Consider the following 21970-nt stretch of genomic DNA (forward strand, 5'->3'; position numbering starts at 1 on the left):
AATGATGAAAACATTATTAATCTCAAGGAAAATTATTGTTCACAAGACCTCTGCTCAAGATCAATAAAATTTAAAAGAAGAAACAACACAACAACTGTATGTAACATGAAGTATTGAATAATATACATGTACACACTAATGTACATAATAATGTACGTACCATATACATAAACAAATATTCAAGTTAAGTAGCCTTCCAATTGAAGATTCTGCATATTTTATACCCCATGATCCCTTGACATGTTGTGTTATACAAACTCCGTTAAAGATTTTGATAGTCACTTTTCCCTCTCAGGATAGTTTCACTGAAGTGGGTTGGTCCCTGCTTGACCTTAACCAAATACAATTAAGGCGCTCGTCTTAACCAATTAAAGTTAAGTCGCAATGTTTCAACCAATTAACGTTGAGCATGACCCTGCGCGCGCCACTCTGCCGTGCGTCAATTAGCTTGGCAGGATAGCGACAACATCAGCCCGCCGATCAACCTTTACAAACCAACTACATACTGCATACATACTTTACATACTAACTCTGTTTGGACCCGGATCCTCCCGGTCGGACCCTGACGCTATCGGTGAGACCCTGGTGCTATAGCTGAGTCTCCCTCGGCGGTCTGATACCTGGAGTTATAGTTTTAGTTAGTTATAGTTAGTAGCCTACTTGCAGTTTAATGCTGAAGTGACGCACACCCCCTCGTTCAGGATGCACTCGCCCAGGTCTTAAGGTCTTAGCTCGTGGACTGCTAACCGCTAATGGTTCACTCCTCTCCACTAATGTTCACTACACTACTACACTGTGTGTGTGTGTGTGTGTGTGTGTGTGTGTGTGTGTGTGTGTGCAGGTGAGAGATGGGGAGGGAGGATGAGGAGGCCAAGGTGGGGACGAAGAGGAGGCTGACGGATGAGGAAGAGGCGAAGGGCGACGCGGCCCAGAAAAGGTGAACAACGTTTGTGTCGTTTTGATACTTTGGTACAAGAAAAGTTTTCGTTAAACCAAACGCTCTGAAATGCTAACTCCGTGGAACAAGGCAGGCTTTAGATTGTGTATTTGATTTATTTAGTTAAACGGCGGCCTAGTATCCATCTAGGCTTTTACCTCCTCTATAAATCCATAGAGCTCGACTCCAAAACCATTAACATTGAGCAGAGAAAAGGACATCTCACGAGCCTCCCTTACGAGGCTGAAAGCATAAAAAGGAGTAAAAACAACTCAGAAATGGATATTTAATCAAAAAACGGGTAGTAATGATGTAGATAAATCAGATGAGGAATGAGTTCACTTCTATTATGCCCACAAAGTGTGTGTGTGTGTGTGTGTTTGTGTGTGTGTGTGTGTGTGTGTGTGTGTGTGTGTGGGGGGGGGGGGGTCATTGGGTTTAATACACAGACCTCTCGTCTTCAACTGAATAAATTAATTAACCTCTATATGCGCGTGTTATTACCCGGCGTTTTGAGCAGAGTGACGTGAGAGGCGGAGGGACTCTGCTCTAAGTCAGGTCTCTGAGTCTCTGAGAGACTCGTTCCGCTCTGCCTTGCTCACACACACTTCTGCTTCAAGCAATTAGTCCTGAAGATATGAAGCGCAGCGTTTAGGCGTCAGAAGGAATAAAGAGGTGGAGGACTCTGGAGTTCTGAGACGGAGGAACTCCTCAGAAGAGCCGTGCTCCAACTGTTGGTGTACAGTCGATCTTCTCCACTAAAACGTTGAGTTAGATTTTCTTTTACTAAGGCTGACGTGCCTTCAGATCTAGAGTCGATCGCCCACTCCTCCTAGGGAAACGTGCAGAGGAATAGTTTCCCCAGGAGAATCAGAGCGTCTGAGACACCTGGTGGGGTTTATTAGAAGAACAGAGTCACTCCATGAAGCTCACCCTAACACCCGGTGGACTAGGAGACCCGAGTCCACTTTGAAGCTAACCCCAACACCTGGTGGGGTGGACTAGAAGACCAGAGTCACTCGATGTGAAGCTAACCCTAACCCACGGTGGTCTAGGAGACCAGAGTGCTCTTTGAGTTCTGTGAATGCAGCAGAGAGACCCTCTCTGTTGGAGTTCTGAGGTATCCTCTGTAATGTCACTACTTTCATGTTCAGAATCTGACCTTTGACCTGTTCTTGGCCCAACCTCTCCGTGTCGCGGCATGATGCTTTCTAGTGCGAAAATGAGGAAAGAGAAGAGGTCCTCAGATGTGGCAGGCGAAAGGAGATCTTCCAAGAAGGTAAAGGCCTAACATGATCTGAAGTTCTGAATAGGGCTGGGTATTGCCAGGTACCTCACAATTCAATTCGATTCTTTAGGTCTTGATTTGATTTGATTCAATTCGATGTTGATCCAATTTCTTCGATATTGATTCAATAATACGTGCAGATAACAAAAATACCTAAATATTATTTAGAATTAACCATTTCAAAATGAATTAACCATTTCATTTTGCTTTAACTAGCAAAAAGGAATACACCATTGTATAGTATTGTTCCTGAGCTAAACTTGCAGCATAAAAGTAATAATCATAACATGGACACATGTAAAAGGGCATGTATTTTTAGGCATACTCATTTCTAGATTACAATGACTGATGAGTATGCTTCTTTTTTTTTATTTTTTTTTATGGAAATAATCGATTTCAAAAAAATTCTGAATCGAAATTGAATCAAGAACAAATAAATTGCAGTGCATTGATGAATCAATAATTTTACCCAGCCCTAGTTCTGAGGGTCTGCATCGATGGACCAACACCAGGCCTGGTGGCGTCCAGTCGCTGACCGAGATGAAGGCAGACTTCATCTCATCTGTCGATCTGTATAATTAGTTATAGTTTGTTTATAGTTAGATCAGTTAATCTGGTCCACCTCATCTGATGGAGCAAGATATTGACACTGCCAGGTTCTATTCCTCAGGAAGAGCAAGGCATTAACACCGCTAGGGTTAGGGGTTCCATTCCCACGGGGTCCAGTGACAAGAATAAATGAGCTCATGGTGTTGCAAGATTTCTTGAATTAAAGTGACAGCAAGTGACCTTTATGGGAAGGGTTCTGGAACGAATGTCTCTGTGATCGTTACATTAAGCCATCATATCCCAGCACTACAACGTAGAACCTTCCTCCTCACTCTGGGTCTTATCTATCTCCCTCCTCATCATCAGGAGAGGCCAGTGAAGCAGACCTCATCTAACGGTGTGAGGTAAGACCGCCTGATGTCTCTGACAGCCTCTTATTAAGGAGGATAATAAGCTGGCCAGTTAGTGGTGAGTGATGGCTTCTCCCAATCATCCCCCTCCCTCACGGTCCACTGCTTCTGGGATTCTTCTCAATGTAGAACCGTCTCATCAGCATCTTGCCACTGCCACTGGAAATTGGCTCTAATCCGTTTACGATTTAAATTAAATCTTTTCATTTTCTTTTTCCTTTTCTTTTTTCTTCTGTCTTTTCCGAGCGGATGGGAATTAATTCTTGTGATTGGCCGTCGGAGGGAGGTGCTGGACTGGGGGGGGGATGTGGCCGGCTCGAAGTGTGGAGCTGTCAGGAAATTAATTTGGGCGGAGAGTGTGGTGGACTAATGGCATGTGGCTGGTGGCAGCGTAATAAATGTGGCTGTGTGATTGGCCACTCGGCAGGGCGCCCAGGGTCTCCTCCTCCCCCAGCCTCTGAAGGCTCCAGGCGCCTCCGGCTCTGGGGACGGAGTCCTCGCTGTTCATTACCACCCAGACATGAAGGAAAAATATATTTAGGTTCTATTCCCGGAGGTGTCGAGGGCCCGAGCTGAGTCTGGATTAGTGTGATGGAAGCTCACCCCATCCTTGTGGACCTCCTCCCAGTGTACCTGAAGACCTCCTGGTGGACCTGCCTTGTGGTTGACCTCCTGCTGGACCTCCTCTCAGCACCTGTGAACACTGAGGACAGCTCCTGGGTGTCACCATCGTGTCGGCCCATCGTCTCCATCCCCCTTCCTAGCACCCCTGGAGGAGGACCTTCTTCTGGGTCCTTCTCTCCTGGGTCTGGGAGGTTCTCCTCTGGGTCTGGGAGTGGAAGTTCTCGAATGAATGAATGGAGCTCCTGTAACTATTTCTTTGTTGTGTTTAGCATGAAGGAGGAACTAGAGGACCAGGACTTCACCTCAGAGAAGAGGGGACTGAAGAGGAAGAGGTCTAAAGAGGAGGCCTCCTCCTCTTTACCAGGTCAGACTACTAGGTCAGTCCCCACTGCTCCTCCTCACCTGTCTCTGTATGTTCAGTGTGCTGCTCTACATTATTAGGTGTAGGAAGTAGACATCAGGAGGAGCAGGTGGCAACAGTGCCATCATTTTCAAGATTCCATTGGGTGCAAGGCCCCCCATCTCCTGATCCCTGACCTCTGACCCCTGACCTGCACATGTCTGATCTCCTCCCTTTTGAAAATGAATGATAAAGCCATAAATAGAATCCTACAGTTGAAATGGATCAAAGCTCACTTAGTTGGAATGCGGTAGGACTCTGGTCTATTCAGGACGTTAGTAATCCAGCCGCTCCACAGCAGCCGCCGTGTGCGTCGTCTGTAACCTAGTCTCTGTGTTCCTCAACGTCCACAGGAAGAAGAAGAAGAAGAGTAAGAACCGTGAGCCGGGGGGGGAAGCCAGCGAGACGGCTCCAAAGGACAAGAAGAGGGGGCCGGTGAAGGTGGGTCCTCTGGGCCCGGGGGTGGGGGGGGCGCGCTGAGGTGGGACCTGGGGCCTCCCAACACCTACCTGCTTTGGGGACTGGGAGTAGCTTTGGATAAAGGGTCTGGCCATACCAGAATGGATTGACTGCATGTGGCAGACATTACTGTAGCATGTACTGTAGCTTAAAGCAGAGGGTTTAAGCACAAACCCACTCTACAGTAATGTCTGCCACATGCAGTCAATCCATCCGGTGCTTTAAGCACAGGACCAATCCAGTGTAAAATGGAATGGGATATGTTTGGTATGATAACGAGTTGGATTCTTAAAGGGGACATATCATACCACCAGGTGTGAGTGTGATTAGCCATTACAAGCCGTTTTCAAAATGTGCAGCATTGTGACATCACAGGTGGGCGTGTCCATCTAGATGTGTGACGGATAGATGGACACGCCAACCTGTGATGTCACTTTGCTGCACATTTTCAAACCTTTAAGTTGGCTGTTTTTAGCCGATTCTATCAAAACGCTATAAACTTAGAACGATAGGGGCATGTGTTATGTTAAAAACTAATTCGCTCTTTTAAACCACTTTAAAGGCCTGACGGGGGGGGGGTTCGGGATTCGCGATTGCTCATTTAACAATATAAAAATAATAGTGTAAGATTATAGCGGAGTGAGACGAGGAGGCCTGACTGGGGGGGGGGGGGGGGGTTGAGTTCATAAGGCTAACATTATCTTTTCTGAGTCAACAATAATTTTGGGCAGGTGTGTTAAACTCCAGATGTCGCCGACCGTCTTCACAGTGCCAAATATCCCGCTGCTTTGGGTTTTCCATTGGCATGTATGCGCGCTTGTCTCTGTGTGCGTGTGCGAACGAGAATGACAGGGAGAAAGAGTGCTATGCGGAGATGAATGAACGGAATGATATTTATATTTCAAAATCGTGTATAAAAAAAAATTAAAAAAAGCAAAGCAGGATCAATTTGTGGCGCTCTGTGTTGTTTCTGTGGCGCTGCGCCACACATTGGTCTATGTATGGGAAACACTGGGAACATGAGTCCCCAGTTATCATGATTTTCTGTGGTGAGGAACATGAGGTCCTCCTGATGTTCTTTGGTGAGTAACATGAGGTTATCATGATGTTCTCTGGTGAGGAATATGGAGTTATCGTGATGTTCTGTGATGAGGAACATGAGGTTCTGATGTTCTGTGGTGAGGAACATGAGGTTCTCCTGATGTTCTGTGTTGAGGAACATGAGGTTCTCCTGATGTTCTGTGGTGCAGGTGAAGAAGGAGGTGAAAAGAGAGGTGGAGGAGGAGGGAGGCACCAAAAAGATGAAGAAAACCAAGGAGCAGATTGATGAGGCGAGGAGGTTGAAGCTAAAGATTAAGGAAGAGGAGGAGCAGAACCGCTGGCGGTGGTCAGTAGAACACACCCATACTAGAACCTATGAGCCCTTCAGCTGTGATCCACATCGTCATGAGGTGGAGGACGTAGGGGTTTGAACCCAGAACCCTGCTGATCAGTCTGCCCTCTAGACTCTTGTTTCCTCTACCTTTCTCCCACTTTCTGAAAATAACAAGACAGACGGCCCTTTCCCTATGAATGTATAGACTGTTGGATTATAGACCTATTGAATGCAAACAATTACATCAATTCGATTTAGTTAACATGCCCTCAATTCTTTGCAACAAACACAATTTCGTCTTAACACTGTTATCCATTCCAATCATCCTCTTAAAAGAATGATCAAAGCAGCAGAATTATAAAGCTGGTCTTACAGATGGTCGCAGCCTGAGGTTTGGTTTAACTGAGAGTGGAGATCCATGCTGAGTGTGTCTGGTTAGAAAAGGCAACGCCCCCATGCGGACAAAAGATATACTGTGGCGGAAAAAGCATTTCCAAATGATCCAATTAAAATCCAGTCTTTTGGACACACGGGAGTAGACTCATCTTTCTCTCATCTTCTCTGTGATGTTGGCAGGTGGGAGGAAGCAAAGTATGAGTCCGGGGTGAAATGGAAGTTTCTGGAACATAAGGGACCCTGCTTTCCCCCTGAGTTCGAGTCTCTACCGGACAACGTCCGGTTCTACTACAACGGTGAGTGACCCAGCCCAGGGCCTCGAACCCAGGGCCTCGAACCCAGGGCCTCGAACCCAGGGTAGTTTTGGGATGGTCTGAACACTGGGAAACTGCATCATGATTTCATTCCCCTTCTGGTTGATGTTCACCTAGCAGATAGTAAGGAAGTAAAATTTATTTATAAGGCACATTTCAGTTTTCACTGGCCAAAGTGCCAAACATGGTGCACAAAAGGCATATGAAAGAACACATACCACATACATAGACAGTACATGAAAGCATAAAAATAACATATCACAAAAAGGGAGGAAAGGCCAGGGAGAAGGTGTGTTTTGAGCATAGATTTAAAAATGGTGACGGAAGGAGCGCCTCTAATTGAAGGCGACAGTTCGTTCCAAAGGCGGGGGGCAGCCACAGCAAAAGCCCTGTAACCCCTCTGTTTTAATCTAGTGCGTGGAACGTGCAGGAGACCCATGCTACATGATCTAAGGGACCTGGGAGCTGAGTGGTGATGGATGAGTTCTGTGATGTAGGGCGGGGCCAGGCCATTTAGGGCTTTAAAAACCATAAGTAGGGTTTTAAAATGAATTCTGTGCTGGATGGGCAACCAGTGGAGGGATGCTAGGATGTGGGTTATATGATCCCGCTTTCTGGATCCAGTCAGCAGTCTTGCTGCGGAATTCTGGACCAGTTGAAGGCAAGAGAGGAGCGATTGAGGGAGTTCTAGGTAAAGGGAGTTGCAGTAATCCAGCTGTGATGTGATGAAGGCGTGTATTACTTTTTCCAGATTGTGAAATGATAAATGGGGTTTCATCTTAGCAATGACTCTGAGCTGGTAAAAACTGCTCTTGACTACAGCAGCAATTTGCTTGTAAAGCACACCTCTGGTGTGAGGTTTGACTTAGGGGGAGAGAATACCTAGGTCGACCGCGTGAGGGGCTTTAGATTTGGAAGGTCCAAAAAAAAATTGTTAATTTGGAGGAAGTTATATTTCCATCCAAACTTCAAGGATGGAAATATAACATATAATATATGCAGTCAAGGAGGGTCTGGAGCGAGTCTGCAGATCTGACCGGAAGGTATAATTGCGAGTCATCGGCATAAAAGTGAAATGAGATGTTATGCTTCCTGATTATATTACCTAGAGGGAGCATGTATATGCAGAAGAGGACAGGGCCAAAAATGGACCCCTGGGGGACCCCACAGGAAACGGGGGCAGAGGTTGAGGAGAACTGGCCGATAGACACTGTGAACGATCTATTGCTAAGATAAGAGGAAACCATTAAAGAGCTGTACTACTTGTACCAACCCACTGCTCTAGGCGCGACAAGAGGGTGTTGTGGTCGACAGTGTCAAAGGCGGCACTGAGGTCTAATAAGATGAAAATGGCATTTTGAGGAGAGTGAGGAGCAGGTCATTCATTACTTTCAGCAAGGCTGTCTCAGTGCTGTGACGTGATTTTAAAACCTGATTGGAAGGGTTCCAAAATCTCGGCATGGTTTAAAAAGGGTAATAGTTCTGATAAAACCAGAATTTTTGAAATAAAAGGTCATTTTGAGATAGGCCGGTAGTTTCTTGGACATTTTGCTTCCAGGTTATGTTTTTTAAGCAGTGGCTGGACAACAGCGTGCTAAAACTTGCTTGAACAAAACCCCTGGTCAGGCAAGAGTTGAGGATGACCTGAATACCTGGGCCGATTCAAGTCAAAGGTGTCTTTCATTATTTGGGTGGGGACAGCATCGTTAGGAGAAGTTGAGGGCTTCATGACCCTAACAATGTCCTTCAGTTCCTCTAGTGACACTGGTAGGAAATGGTCAGAAAGAGCTGAAGGCCTAACGCCTAAGTGATGCAGGGGAGTGACTGGTGATGAGGGGGTGAAAGACTAATGTGATTGATTTTGTCAATAAAACATTTCAAAAATGTGATGCAGATGTCGACATGATCTACACTCCAGGGACCAGACCGTGTTCTCCATCTGTTCTTTTCTTGTGACCCTGTCCTTGTCAATGTGACTGCCTCTTACATTGTTGAGCTGTGAGCTGCTGCAGTCCTTTCATTTTAACCCCATCACAGTGGGCTGTTGCATCAACGACCCAGTGGAGTAAGTTAGTGGTAGTTCAGGCATGGATACGAACCATTACGCAGCATAACCCTCCATCCTTTTCTCTGATTAGAAACTCTACCTTTGAATATCTACAGTTTATGAGCCGTCCACCAGGAGGCAGACATACGGTCATCGACACCAAACGATCAAATGCTACACATGACGGTCTCACTGTCCGCTAGGGGAGCAGGAATGTGAGGTCAGGATAAAACGCTGGAGACAAAACCGTGGAGCACAACGGTTCAGTTGATGAGAGGAACGTTTGAACGATGGTCTTTCACTCATTAGTTGTAAATCTGCCTTCATAAAAACAAGTCTCCATCCTTCCTGGCTCTGCCTGCAGCTGGGATGAAATTAACGCAGTCTCACAGCCACCGTATGAGGAGGCTAAAGTACACTGGCTGTGTCTCACTGTATCGAAGTGTGCGTCTCCAGGTCATGGGGCAAAGCTGATGTGTCTCTCTCCAGGTCAGTTGGTGAAGGGTGTGTCTCTCTCTCCAGGTCAGGGGGTGAAGTGTGTGTCTCTCTCCAGGTCAGGGGGTGACGTGTGTGTTTCTTTCCAGGTCAGGGGGTGAAGTGTGTGTGTCTCTCTCTCCAGGTCAGGTGGTGTAGTGTGTGTCTCTCTCTCCAGGTCAGGGGGTGAAGTGTGTGTGTCTCTCTCTCCAGGTCAGGTGGTGTAGTGTGTGTCTCTCTCCAGGTCAGGGGGTGACGTGTGTGTTTCTTTCCAGATCAGGGGTGAAGTGTGTCTCTCTCTCTCTCTCCAGGCCAGGTGGTGAAGCTGAGTTTGGCTGCGGAGGAGGTGGCGTTGTTCTTCGCCCAGATGTTGGACCACGAGTACACCACCAAGGCGGTGTTCAAGGAGAACTTCTTCAAAGACTGGAGAAAGGTATCCATCCTCTAACATTATCTCTGTCAAATACCTCTCTACGACTCTCTTACCCAGGGGTCACTAACCTTATTGAACCTGAGAGCTACTTCATGGGTACGGAGTCATACGAAGGGCACCCAGTTTGATACATTCTCTGAAATAACAAATTTGCTCAGTTTTCCTTTAGTTATATATAGTATAATTAATGATTAATCCTCCACTGTGAATACAGGGCGTAGTCACAGCCATGAGTACTGTTCTGTGATGGTAACAACGTTCTGGGAGTTGTGGGGTTCTCTAATGGATCCCGCGTCCGTCAGGCGGGGGTTTGGTTCTGCCCCCGCACTGTCAGCCGGACTCCAGCCTCCATTTGGACTCTCAAAATAATTAAGGCTGCCGATATGACATGAGCTATAGAGCGACTCGTTCGGGAGAGGGAGAGAGACAGATCAGTTTGTGGTTCAATTGAAATCAAGTCAGCTTAAAGCCTAAACTCTGATGAGATGAGCCAGAGGCCATCAGCCTCTAACCGTCACCAGTGGGATGTCTTCTGCTTGTTCTTCCTGTGATGCTTGGTGATGATTTATACAGAGATTCTCACGCATGGTTCTAGTGTCTGTCAGTGCCCCCCCCGCCCTTTGGGCATATCATGCTGAATTAATTTTGCGCCGCTTTGCGCTCAATGCGCTTCAAAATACGATTTGTACCAAGCATTGATATGCTAATCCATATAACTAGCTCCCCTGCATCTGAACAAATCCAATTAAACACTTTATTACAACAGAAACATCCTCTTCTCATGCCACCGGCCCCCACCCCCACCACCTATCAATCACACAGCGTCCCCTGGCAGGATGTAGCAGCCTGGGCTTGGTAAGCGTGTTAGTGTGTGAGCGACGGTCGCTGGCGGAGCAGCAGGAGTCGTCTGAATAACATTCTGGTTATGGTCTGTTGACCTGGAGGAGGTACTGGTTATGGTCTGCTGAACTGGAGGAGGGAGGAGGGACTGGTGAGACAAACTGAGAGCAGAACACGTCCCACCGACACTCCTGGGGGCATGGTGATCACAGCCCTCTGTGGGCTCACCAGAGGATTCAGGACCGGAACACGTGTTGTGGTGTTGTGTTGCTGCAGGAGATGAGCAGCGAAGAGCGGCTTTTGATCCAGGATCTGAACAAGTGTGACTTCAGAGAGCTGCACGCCATGCACAAGGCCAAGGTGGAGGCGCGCAAGAACATGAGCAAGGAGGAGAAGCTGGTACGACCTTCTCCTTCAGAACGTCTCTCACCTCCTATAGAACTTCTGACAGCCTCCTCTAGAAAACTCTGACCTCCATCTCTAGAATGTTTCTGACCTCCTCTAGGACGTCTGTGTCCTCCTCTAAAACGTCTCTCACCTCCTCTAGAATGTCTCTGACCTCCACTAGGACATCACTGACCTTCTCCTCTAGAAATTCTCTGACCTTCTCCTGTAGAACGTCTGTGACCTTCTCCTCTAGAACTTTTTCCTCTATATGGAAAAGTAGACTCCTTTATCACTCCCGTTTCTTTCATGTTCCTCTTGTTGGTAAGATGAAAGCTTCATCTACTCACTTATCTCCGTAAAGAAACATGAAAGGCATAACTCTGCCCCTTTCAGTTTTGGACAAGAGGTTCTGCTGTAACACAGTAGGACTGCTGTGTCTCAGATTAACTTCTACTTGTCTCCTGTGTGTCCTCCTCCTCCTCCTCCAGGTGATCAAGGAGGCCAACCAGCAGACGGTGGAGGAGTACGGCTTCTGCCTGCTGGACCACCACCGCGAACGCATCGGGAACTTCAAGATTGAGCCGCCTGGACTGTTCCGGGGCCGCGGCGAGCACCCCAAGCAGGGCATGCTGAAGAAGAGGATCCAGCCGGAGCACGTCATCATCAACTGTAGCAGGTCGGGAGAGCGGGAGGGGAGGGGTCATCGTCAACTGTAGCAGGTCAGGGGGGGGTCATCATCAACTGTAGCACGTCAGTAGGGTCATCGTCAACTGTAGCGGTCAGGAGGGGGTCATCGTCAACTGTAGCAGTCAGGAGGGGGTCATCGTCAACTGTAGCAGGTCGGGGGGGGGGTCATCATAACCAGCTGGATAAGTTCCTCTCTAAGCCATGCAGACCTTTCACTCAGTCACAGACTAACCCTCCATCTCTCTCTCTTGTCCCTCCCTCCCTACCCCTCCCCAGTGAGTCTAAGATCCCGGCTCCGCCCCCTGGTCACCGCTGGAAGGAGATTCGTCATGACAACACAGTCACATGGTTGGCCAGCTGGACGGAGAACATCCAGGGATCCATCAAGTACATCATGCTGAACGCCAACTCAAAGCTCAAGGTCAACACCTGTAGAGTACACCTAATGCACATACTCTGACTATATAGTAAAACTATAGTACACCTGATGTACCTGTAGTACACCTTATATACCTACTCAGAATATATAGTACACCTTAATATATAGTGCACATGCCTACTAACTCGAAATATATATGTTTCAGCTAACTACCCACTCTAACCTAAACTAGATCCAAACTGGGTACTTTTCAGTGACCCCCCCCCCATCTCAATCTGGAGTTTGGTAGGACTTTAATTTAAACAGAGAGTCCAGTTAAATGTCTATAGGCCAGTATACGACACAATGTTCATTAATGTACATATTATTGTCCTAGTTAGTCGTTGTGGTGGGATGTTAGTGTTGTGGACCAGAACCTATGATGTTGTGTCCTACTAACTGAGCCTGGGTTAGGCGCAAGGGAACGTTGGCACTGGTGCTGTCAGGGGGATAGATTATTTAATCTAAACGCTCTGGTGTTGAATACTGAACAGTGTGTGTGTGTGTGTGTGTGTGTGTGTGTGTGTGTGTGTGTGTGTGTGTCTGCGCGCTTGTGTGCGTGCGTGCGCAGTGATGAGGAATGAGTTTTCAAACCAGCCTCTCTCCGCTGTAGCGTTTCACTTGAGCGGCCTGGAAAGTTAGAGGTTAGGGTTAGTGAACGATGAGAGGTTAGGGTTAGTGAACGGTGGGAGGTTAGGGTTAGTGAACGATGAGAGGTTAGGGTTAGTGAACGGTGGGAGGTTAGGGTTAGTGAACGATGAGAGGTTAGGGTTAGTGAACGGTGGGAGGTTAGGGTTAGTGAACGATGAGAGGTTAGGGTTAGTGAACGGTGGGAGGTTAGGGTTAGTGAACGATGAGAGGTTAGGGTTAGTGTACGATGAGAGGTTAAGGTTAGTGTACAATGAGAGGTTAGGGTTAGTGAACGATGAGAGGTTAGGGTTAGTGAATGGTGGGAGGTTAGGGTTAGTGAACGGTGGGAGGTTAGGGTCAGTGAACGGTGGGAGGTTAGGGTTAGTGAACGATGAGAGGTTAGGGTTAGTGAACGGTGGGAGGTTAGGGTTAGTGAACGATGAGAGGTTAGGGTTAGTGAACGGTGGGAGGTTAGGGTTAGTGAACGATGAGAGGTTAGGGTTAGTGTACGATGAGAGGTTAAGGTTAGTGTACAATGAGAGGTTAGGGTCAGTGAACGGTGGGAGGTTAGGGTTAGTGAATGGTGGGAGGTTAGGGTTAGTGAACGGTGGGAGGTTAGGGTCAGTGAACGGTGGGAGGTTAGGGTTAGTGAACGATGAGAGGTTAGGGTTAGTGAACGGTGGGAGGTTAGGGTTAGTGAACGATGAGAGGTTAGGGTTAGTGAACGGTGGGAGGTTAGGGTTAGTGAACGATGAGAGGTTAGGGTTAGTGTACGATGAGAGGTTAAGGTTAGTGTACGATGAGAGGTTAGGGTCAGTGCACGATGAGAGAGGCTCCGTCTGCCAAGTACAGACTCTTAATGTCAGGCCGATGCAGCCGGCTGGATTTATACGTCCTCCACAGCAGACCTTAACCTTAACGGGCACGTCTCCACTGATGAAGTATGAGCTACTGGGGAAGCCAAACAGCTTGTTAATCTTACCTCTGTGGTTTAAACACTGGGTCCTGATTGGTTAATGAGGCTTGTTACCTCTGTGGTATAAACACTGGGTCCTGATTGGTTGATAAGGCTTGTTAAATCTGTGGTTTAAACACTAGGTCCTGATTGTTGGAGAACGTTCAGAGGTTGTGCGTTGCTTTTCAATACCTGCTCACCTCTGCCCGTTCTGAATCAGAGCTCCACAAATGAGCATCAACGGTCCGGTACAGAGTTCCACCTGATGGCCGACAGAAATAACACACTCACTAAAGCTGCTGGGACGAGCTGAGCCTCTGAGCTACAGGGAGCTGAACCCCTGAGCTGAACCTCTCATCTGTTTATGGGTTTTTAGTTCTTTCTCTGTTGATTGGTTGTATTTGAACGGCCCTCTTCTAGGTTGTATTCAATCTTATTCTACTATACTTCTATTCTACTGTATCCTTAAGGCCAATATCCACCAGAAGCGCCACGGCAGTAAAACGATCGCCGAAAATATAAAAACCATTATAGTCAATATAGGCTATTCCACTAGATACGGTCACGGTACGGCACGGACCCTTCCCCAGACCGGCACGTCGTTTACGATTCGTGCCTCTTCTATTTGGGAAAGTTGCCGGTTCCCAGCCATGTCTCAGAACACTTCTACAGCCAATCAGTTAGCATTTGCTCATGAATATTCATGAGCTCACATTGACCCCTATGGGGTCGATCAAATCCCTGAAAGAAAAGAAAAAAAGATGTCGACCCCTCACATCGACCCCGACAATTTCTCACCTCGACAAGCAACGTCAGGTCGTTCATTTTGTCATATAAAAACCATTAAATTCAAACATCGCGCCGACCGGCATATCAACACACAAGTGACGTGATCTTAAAGAGACGGTGTCCCTATAACGCAACAAAAACATGTCAATAACACAGTATGGTGAATTATGTCAGAGAGCACCACAAGACTAGACTTTGTTGCTCAAACTTAATATTACTCTCCTCCTTGAGCCTCCCGAAATGTCTTGCGATATTGATATTCCCCTTCCCCCCTGCGGCCAATTTTAGTTATTTTATTTTTCTTAAGTTTTGTGTGTATTCTATGTGTGACTGTAGGCTACTGCTGCATGCCTTGGTCAGGACAATTTGAATGATGATTATTATTTTCAACTAACCAACAGTAGTTGCCTTGCATTTTTAAATGTCAATGCACGTTTCAGCCCTGAATAACAGTAAAAGCTATTTAATAATTGATTTACATGCATACTATAATACACTTTCCATTGAACAATTACCCCTGTTACCATAAATTGACTAATTTTATAATGTAATCAAATGCTCACACACTAGCTGCTTTCAGACACACGTGTAAGTCCTGATGTTCTCCTGATGAGCCGTTTGAGTGAACAACATATCCTGACATTTGTACCCTGAAAATCTCCTGAATAATACTACCCCTGAGGTAGTATTTTCTCCGTAGGAAATGTACCTTATATGTGAATGAGGTGTAGTAAATCTGTATTTCTCAAACCACTTCAGTGGGCAAGTTGATGATGCTTCTGCATGTCATTGAGTGGCCCCCTAAATAATAATCAGCCTGTTGCCTTTTGTTCACTGAATGGTTAAAAAATATTTTAATGTTGTCACTTCTTTTAAGAGTCATTTGTGGTGAACGAATGTTATCCGTTTTAACATAATAGTCAAAATGTTATATTATGCGCTCAGAAACTTGTTACATTATCGACTGGGGTTTCAACATTATTGCTATGGGTTTAAATACAACTAGAGGTTGAGCGCGTGCAAAAAAACTCTAGTATATATAATATGGTATCAATAGCTAATCAGTGGCAAAGAAGAAATAAAAGTCTGCGTCGATGCCTCGTCTATTCTCTAATCTCAAGTCCAGTGTCGCGAGTGGAGCGCGACGCTGCCATGACATCTAGAAATCATACCGTATTTAATGGGTTATAATATTGACGTGTAGGGGTTGATTATAACTCGTGAATAATATTGTATGAATCACTCTAATCATAATCATTTTTACAATTGATATAGGCCTATTATAATCATGCACGTCTTGAGCCATCAGCCGGAACGTGTCCGTACTGCTTCCAGTGGGGATTGCAGTACGGAACACAGCCGCTTAGCTGCCGTGCCACTCCATGCTGCTTCCGTGCCGATTCTGGTGGAAATTGGCCTTTAGTATAACATGTTCTGATCTCCTTAATGTTAAGCAGTCGGTTCCTCTTATCTCTCCCTCGCCCTCTGACCTCCAACCCCAGGGGGAGAAGGACTGGGAGAAGTACGAGGTGGCCCGGAGGCTGAAGACCTGTGTGGACAGCATCCGGAGGCAGTACACCCAGGACTTCAAGTCCAAGCAGATGGGAACCCGGCAGAGAGCTGTCGCCCTCTACTTCATCGACAAGGTGACTTAAGGTGGACCTGGGGACTAAAGGTGGACCTGGGGAATTAAGGTGGACCCCGGGAATTAAGGTGGACCTGGGGATGGACCTAGAGACTAAAGGTGGACCCGGGGACATAAGGTGGACCCGAGGACTTAGGGTGGACCTGGGGACTTAGGGTGGACCCGGTGATGAGACAAACCTCACCTGAGACTCTGTACAACTTCTCTACAGCTACACACTGTGTGTATTCAACATAAAGCAGTACACATTGTGTGTGTGTGTCTGTCTGTCTGTAGCTGGCATTGAGGGCGGGTAACGAGAAGGAGGAGGGGGAGACGGCAGACACGGTTGGTTGCTGCTCGCTGCGGGTGGAGCACATCACGGTGCACCCCCACCTGGACGCCAGCGACTTTGTGGTGGAGTTCGACTTCCTGGGGAAAGACTCCATCAGATACTACAACAAGGTTCCTGTTGAGAAGAAGGTAGACTCCTCCACCCTAATGCACACCTACACCCTAATGCACCTACACCCTAATGCACCTCCACCCTAATGCACCTCCACCCTAATACACTCCTCCACCCTAATGCACTCCTTGCTGTATGTCGCATGGAATGAAACAGACTCCCTTCTGATCTCTGGAGAACGAGAGGAAAGGTCAAAACATCACTGTAGTACTGCTTCCACAAGTATTACTACAAGTACTACATCACACAAGTACTACTAATACCACAAGTAGTACTGCTGCTGTATCATGTATCCCCTGTAACGGCTGTATCATGTATCCACTGTATCATGTGTCCCCTGTAATGGCTGTGTCATGTATCCCCTGAACCCCAACATGTGATTTTTTTCCAGGTGTTCAAGAACGTGATTCTGTTCATGGAGAACAAGAGCCCGTCGGACGAGCTGTTTGACCGTCTGAATGTGAGTACTGCCTTGTTCTGACTGTCTAACCCTACCTGCTCCTTAATGACCTGTCTCTGTACTGTCTAACGCTACCTGCTCCTTAATGACCTGTCTCTATACTTTCTAACCCCTACCTGCTCCTTAATGACCTGTCTCTGTACTGTCTAACCCCTACCTGCTCCTTAATGACCTGCCTCTATACTGTCTAACCCGTACCTGCTCCTTAATGACCTGTCTCTCTACTGTCTAACGCTACCTGCTCCTTAATGACCTGTCTCTATACTTTCTAACCCCTACCTGCTCCTTAATGACCTGTCTCTGTACTGTCTAACCCCTACCTGCTCCTTAATGACCTGCCTCTATACTGTCTAACCCTACCTGCTCCTTAATGACCTGTCTCTGTACTGTCTAACGCTACCTGCTCCTTAATGACCTGTCTCTATACTTTCTAACCCCTACCTGCTTCTTAATGACCTGTCTCTGTACTGTCTAACCCCTACCTGCTCCTTAATGACCTGCCTCTATACTGTCTAACCCGTACCTGCTCCTTAATGACCTGTCTCTGTACTGTCTAACCCAGGGGGGCCCAAATTCTTCCCATTGGAGGGCCAAAATGTAATCGTGGGGAGGCTCGTGGGCCAAAATTTTAATTTTTCAGTATATTTAGTCAAATATGTGGGAAGCGGCTGAACAGGATAGGAGCTCAACAGCGCCACCCTACCATCAATGTATCACAATGTTATTCTAGGGTCAGGAATGGAAGTGCACCAATAAATAATATTCAATGAGAGCGAGCGCAGATTCCGAGCGCTGATGGCGGAAAACAATAATATTTACAGTGGGTAAGGCACGGGCCAAATAAAATCGGTCGCGGGCCAAGTTTGGCCCGCGGGCCCCAAATTGGGCAGCCCTGGTCTAACACCTACCTGCTCCTTAATGACCTGTCTCTATACTGTCTAACCCCTCCCTGCTCCTTAATGACCTGTCTCTGTCTGGCTGACTGGCTGGTGACCCTGAGTGCTGGGATCCCCCAGGAGACGGATGTAGAACAGGAAGCTGGAGGGCAGAGGTTAAATGCCATCAGGGGCTAACCTGAAGGTCAGAGGTCAAGTAGTGGCCCACAGCATGAATGATGATGAGCGGGTTGAGGAGGAGGGGAGGGGGTAGGAGGAAGGATTGGAGAGGAGTGGGGAGAGGAAGTGGAAATGAGAAGAGTGTGAGGTGATTAAACCCAGCCAGGTAAGAAATTTTAATCCAGAGGGGGGTGGGGGAGGGGGCCTCACCTGCTCAGTGAGGCCGCTCATCAGGGGGTGAGGTGACAGGCCGACGCCCCTGGAGGGGGAGGTGGTCTGGGGTTGGCAGGCCGACGCTCCTGGAAGTGGAGGCGGTTTCAGGTCAGGTCTATAAGTAGACCTGTTGCTTCTGTGTTTTGAGACACACACATGCAGACGACGGCATCACCATCATATTTTAATATTGTGATATTATGGCCTTAGACTCAGAGACTTTATACCATGGGAGGGACAGAGGGCAAGAAGAAGGAAGGGATAGAGGGCAAGAAGGAGGGAGGGATAGAGGGCAAGAAGGAGGGAGGGAGGGAGGGATAGAGGGCAAGAAGGAGGGATAGAGGGCAAGAGGGAGGGAGGGAGGGATAGTGAGCAAGAGGAAGGAGGGAGGGATAGAGGGCAAGAAGGAAGGAAGGAGGGAGGGAGGGATAGAGGGCAAGAAGGAGGGAGGGAGGGAGGGATAGAGGGCAAGAAGGAGGGAGGGATAGAGGGCAAGAGGGAGGGAGGGAGGGATAGAGGGCAGGAGGGAGGGAGGGATAGTGTGCAATAGAGGAAGAAGGAGGGAGGAAGAGAAATGGAGGAAAAGGGTTGAATTTGAGTCTGTCCGTGTGACACTTTGCTTTTTAATCGGTTCCTGAGGCAATGGGAGACCAGGGACACAAAGATAGAAATACAGAGACCTGCACACACACCGAGGCACACAGATGCACACACTGAGGCTCATACATGGACACACAACCATAGGACAGAGCTCTACTGTAGAGGGTCTATAGAGCTCTCTCTACGGTAGAACTCTATCTCTACAGTAGAGGGTCTATAGAGCTCTCTCTACGGTAGAGCTCTATCTCTACAGTAGAGGGTCTATAGAGCTCGCTCTACGATAGAGTTCGCTCTACGGTAGAGCTCTATCTCTACAGTAGAGGGTCTATAGAGCTCTATCTCTACGGTAGAGCTCTATCTCTACAGTAGAGGGTCTATAGAGCTCTATCTCTACGGTAGAGGGTCTACAGAGCTCTATCTCTACGGTAGAGTTCTATCTCTACGGTAGAGGGTCTACAGAGCTCTATCTCTATGGTAGAGCTCTATCTCTACGGTAGAGGGTCTACAGAGCTCTGACTCTTTGGTAGAGAAACTATAGAGCTCTATCTCTACGGTAGAGAAAATATAGAGCTCTATCTCTACGGTAGAGCTCTATCTCTGCAGTAGAGGGCAAAGCTCTATGGTAGTTCCTATAGAGGGCTGATGGTAACTCTACATCAGACGATGTCTTTGCAGGACCACCAACTCTCAGGATCAGCTCTGAGCGGACTCGCTTGTACGTCTGACATCATCTTGGAGGGAAATGAGAACTTACCCGCCTGTGATTATGATTATGTGTGCATAAACAGGTTTTAAATGGCTTCCACTGTGCAGTTTATGTTGAGCTGGGGTACGGTGGAGTTGCAGTGCCCCCTGCTGGGTGCCGGCAGTACTGCAGGCTTCACTTCTACACAGGAACAGGGACAGAGTCAAAGGTTCTGCAGCGGAACAAAAAAGTAAAGACGGCTGTTCTCTGCTCCTCATAGTCCTCCTTGTGTTTTCAGTCTATCGACATGGAAACGGATGAGGAGTAACCCGTCTGTCCCTCTACCCGTCGGTCCCTCTGTTTGTCTCGCTACCTCTCTGTCCCCCTACCTGTCTTGTCCCTCCCTGCAGACTGCAGTGCTCAACAAGCACCTGTCCTCCCTGATGGACGGTCTGACAGCCAAGGTGTTCAGGACCTTCAACGCCTCCATCACCCTGCAGGAGCAGCTCAAAAAGCTGTCCAACAGTACGTATAACAACACACCATAACATCACTGTCACCATAACATCACAGTACTGTCACCATAACATCACATTATCATAGCGTCACCCTTCAGGAGCAACTCAGGCTGCTGTCCAACAGTCCGTAAAACATCACAGTACTGTCACCGTGACATCACAGTACTGTCACCATAAAATCTCCGTAACATCAGTCAGATGTTCGTATTGTTTAAATGTTCACAAACATGCTTTGAGTACATGCATGAGTATTTGACCGTTGATGGTCTCTGTTAATGAAAAGTATTGAAGTATTTTGTGGTGTAGATTACTATGTATTACTTGATTATATATTGGATGAAGGGCTTTTCCAAATACTCAAACTTGACAAAACAAGACATCAAATGCAGAGTGAACCAGCAGAAGGACGAGATCCATGTAAAGGTTAAGACGTCGTTCCTCTCCATCTCCAGAGTCTGATAACCCATCGGAGAAGCTGCTGTCCTACAACCGGGCCAACCGCGCTGTGGCCATCCTCTGTAACCATCAGAGGGCGCCGCCAAAGACCTTTGACCAGTCCATGGCCAACCTGCAGGCCAAGGTCAGCTACGTCAGGTCAGGGGGAGCTACGTCAGGTCAGGGGGAGCTACGTCGGGTCAGGGGGTCCTGAGTCAGGGCCATAACCTGTAGTCTAGCTCTCTTCATCCTAGAGCAACATTACCCCTGACCCCTACCTGCTCCTCATTACCTGTGTAACTCCTACCTGCTTCTCTACACTAAGCTAACTGAAATGTGTTCTCAATTCAGTATGCATGTACCTGCTAAGCTAACTGAACCCTGTTCTCCATTCCGTATGCTAGTACCTGCTAAGCTAACTGAACCCTGTTCTCCATTCAGTATGCTAGTACCTGCTAAGCTAACTGAACCCTGTTCTCCATTCAGTATGCTAGTACCTGCTAAGCTAACTGAACCCTCCGTTCTTCATTCAGATCGTTGCTAGGAAGGAGCAGCTAGCGCTGGCGAAGATGGAGTTCAAACAGGCCAAGAAGGAGAACAAGGCCAAAGGAGACGCCAAGATACACACGTAAGCACCGCTGAGCTAGACAGAAGCACCATTAGGGTAAGGACTAAGCACCGCTGAGCTAGACAGAAGCACCACTAGGGTAAGGACTAAGCACCGCTGAGCTAGACAGAAGCACCATTAGGGTATGGACTAAGCACTGCTGAACTAGACAGAAGCACCATTAGGGTAAGGACTAAGCACCGCTGAGCTAGACAGAAGCACCACTAGGCTAAGGACTAAGCACCACTGAGCTCTAGAGAGGATCAGCCCAACTTAAGAACTACCTGGACTCAGACCTGGCAGCCGCCTGCAGGGTGGAACCGTTAGAGGTGGAGGACGAGACCTGACCCGTCTCTCTCCAGGCTGGTGGAGAAGAAGAAGAAGGCGGTGGAGCGGTGTGAGGAGCAGGTGCTGAAGATGGAGGTGCAGGCGACGGACCGCGAAGAGAACAAGCAGATCGCCCTGGGGACCTCCAAGCTCAACTACCTGGACCCCCGCATCAGCGTGGCCTGGTACACACACTACACACACCACACACTTCCACACCTTCAAGCTCAACTACCTGGTGTCAGAACATGATGTTATGGGTTCCTTCTGCAGGTGTTAGATAATTGTTATGGGTTCCTTCTTCAGGTGTTAGGACATTATTTTATGGGTTCCTTCTCCAGGTGTAAGAACATGGATGTCCCTCTGGACAAGATCTACAACAAGAGCCAGAGAGACAAGTTTGCGTGGGCCATCGACATGACCGAGGCGGACTTTGTGTTCTAGCTGTGGAGGAGCTGCTGGTTTGGAGCTGCTAGTTTGGAGTTGCTGGTGGAACGTGATGGCTCCAGCCTGGCAGGCCCAACATGTTATTTCGTTTTATTTCTTGATTCTTTTTTTTTAAGAGGCT

General features: G+C 47.6%; 1 protein-coding gene across 1 annotated transcript; it reads left to right on the forward strand.

Annotated features, from left to right (window-relative positions):
* Nucleotides 1-495: 495 nt before the first annotated feature.
* On the forward strand, nucleotides 496-21846 carry LOC307080877 (DNA topoisomerase I, mitochondrial; the record flags this gene model as incomplete). The annotated part of the gene is made up of 20 exons (XM_079743834.1): nucleotides 496-574; nucleotides 842-937; nucleotides 2153-2216; nucleotides 3141-3178; nucleotides 4078-4189; nucleotides 4554-4649; nucleotides 5918-6054; nucleotides 6619-6734; nucleotides 9585-9706; nucleotides 10823-10945; nucleotides 11422-11609; nucleotides 11897-12041; nucleotides 15915-16058; nucleotides 16334-16519; nucleotides 16894-16962; nucleotides 19926-20040; nucleotides 20486-20613; nucleotides 21002-21096; nucleotides 21438-21587; nucleotides 21744-21846. The coding sequence occupies exons 2-20, from the start codon at nucleotides 849-851 to the stop codon at nucleotides 21844-21846; spliced, it is 2220 nt and encodes a 739-aa protein (XP_079599960.1). The 5' UTR covers nucleotides 496-574; nucleotides 842-848.
* Nucleotides 21847-21970: the final 124 nt, after the last annotated feature.

The sequence above is a fragment of the Pollachius pollachius genome, assembly GCF_949987615.1.
Source record: "Pollachius pollachius genome assembly, chromosome: 9".
Classification (NCBI taxonomy): domain Eukaryota; kingdom Metazoa; phylum Chordata; class Actinopteri; order Gadiformes; family Gadidae; genus Pollachius; species Pollachius pollachius.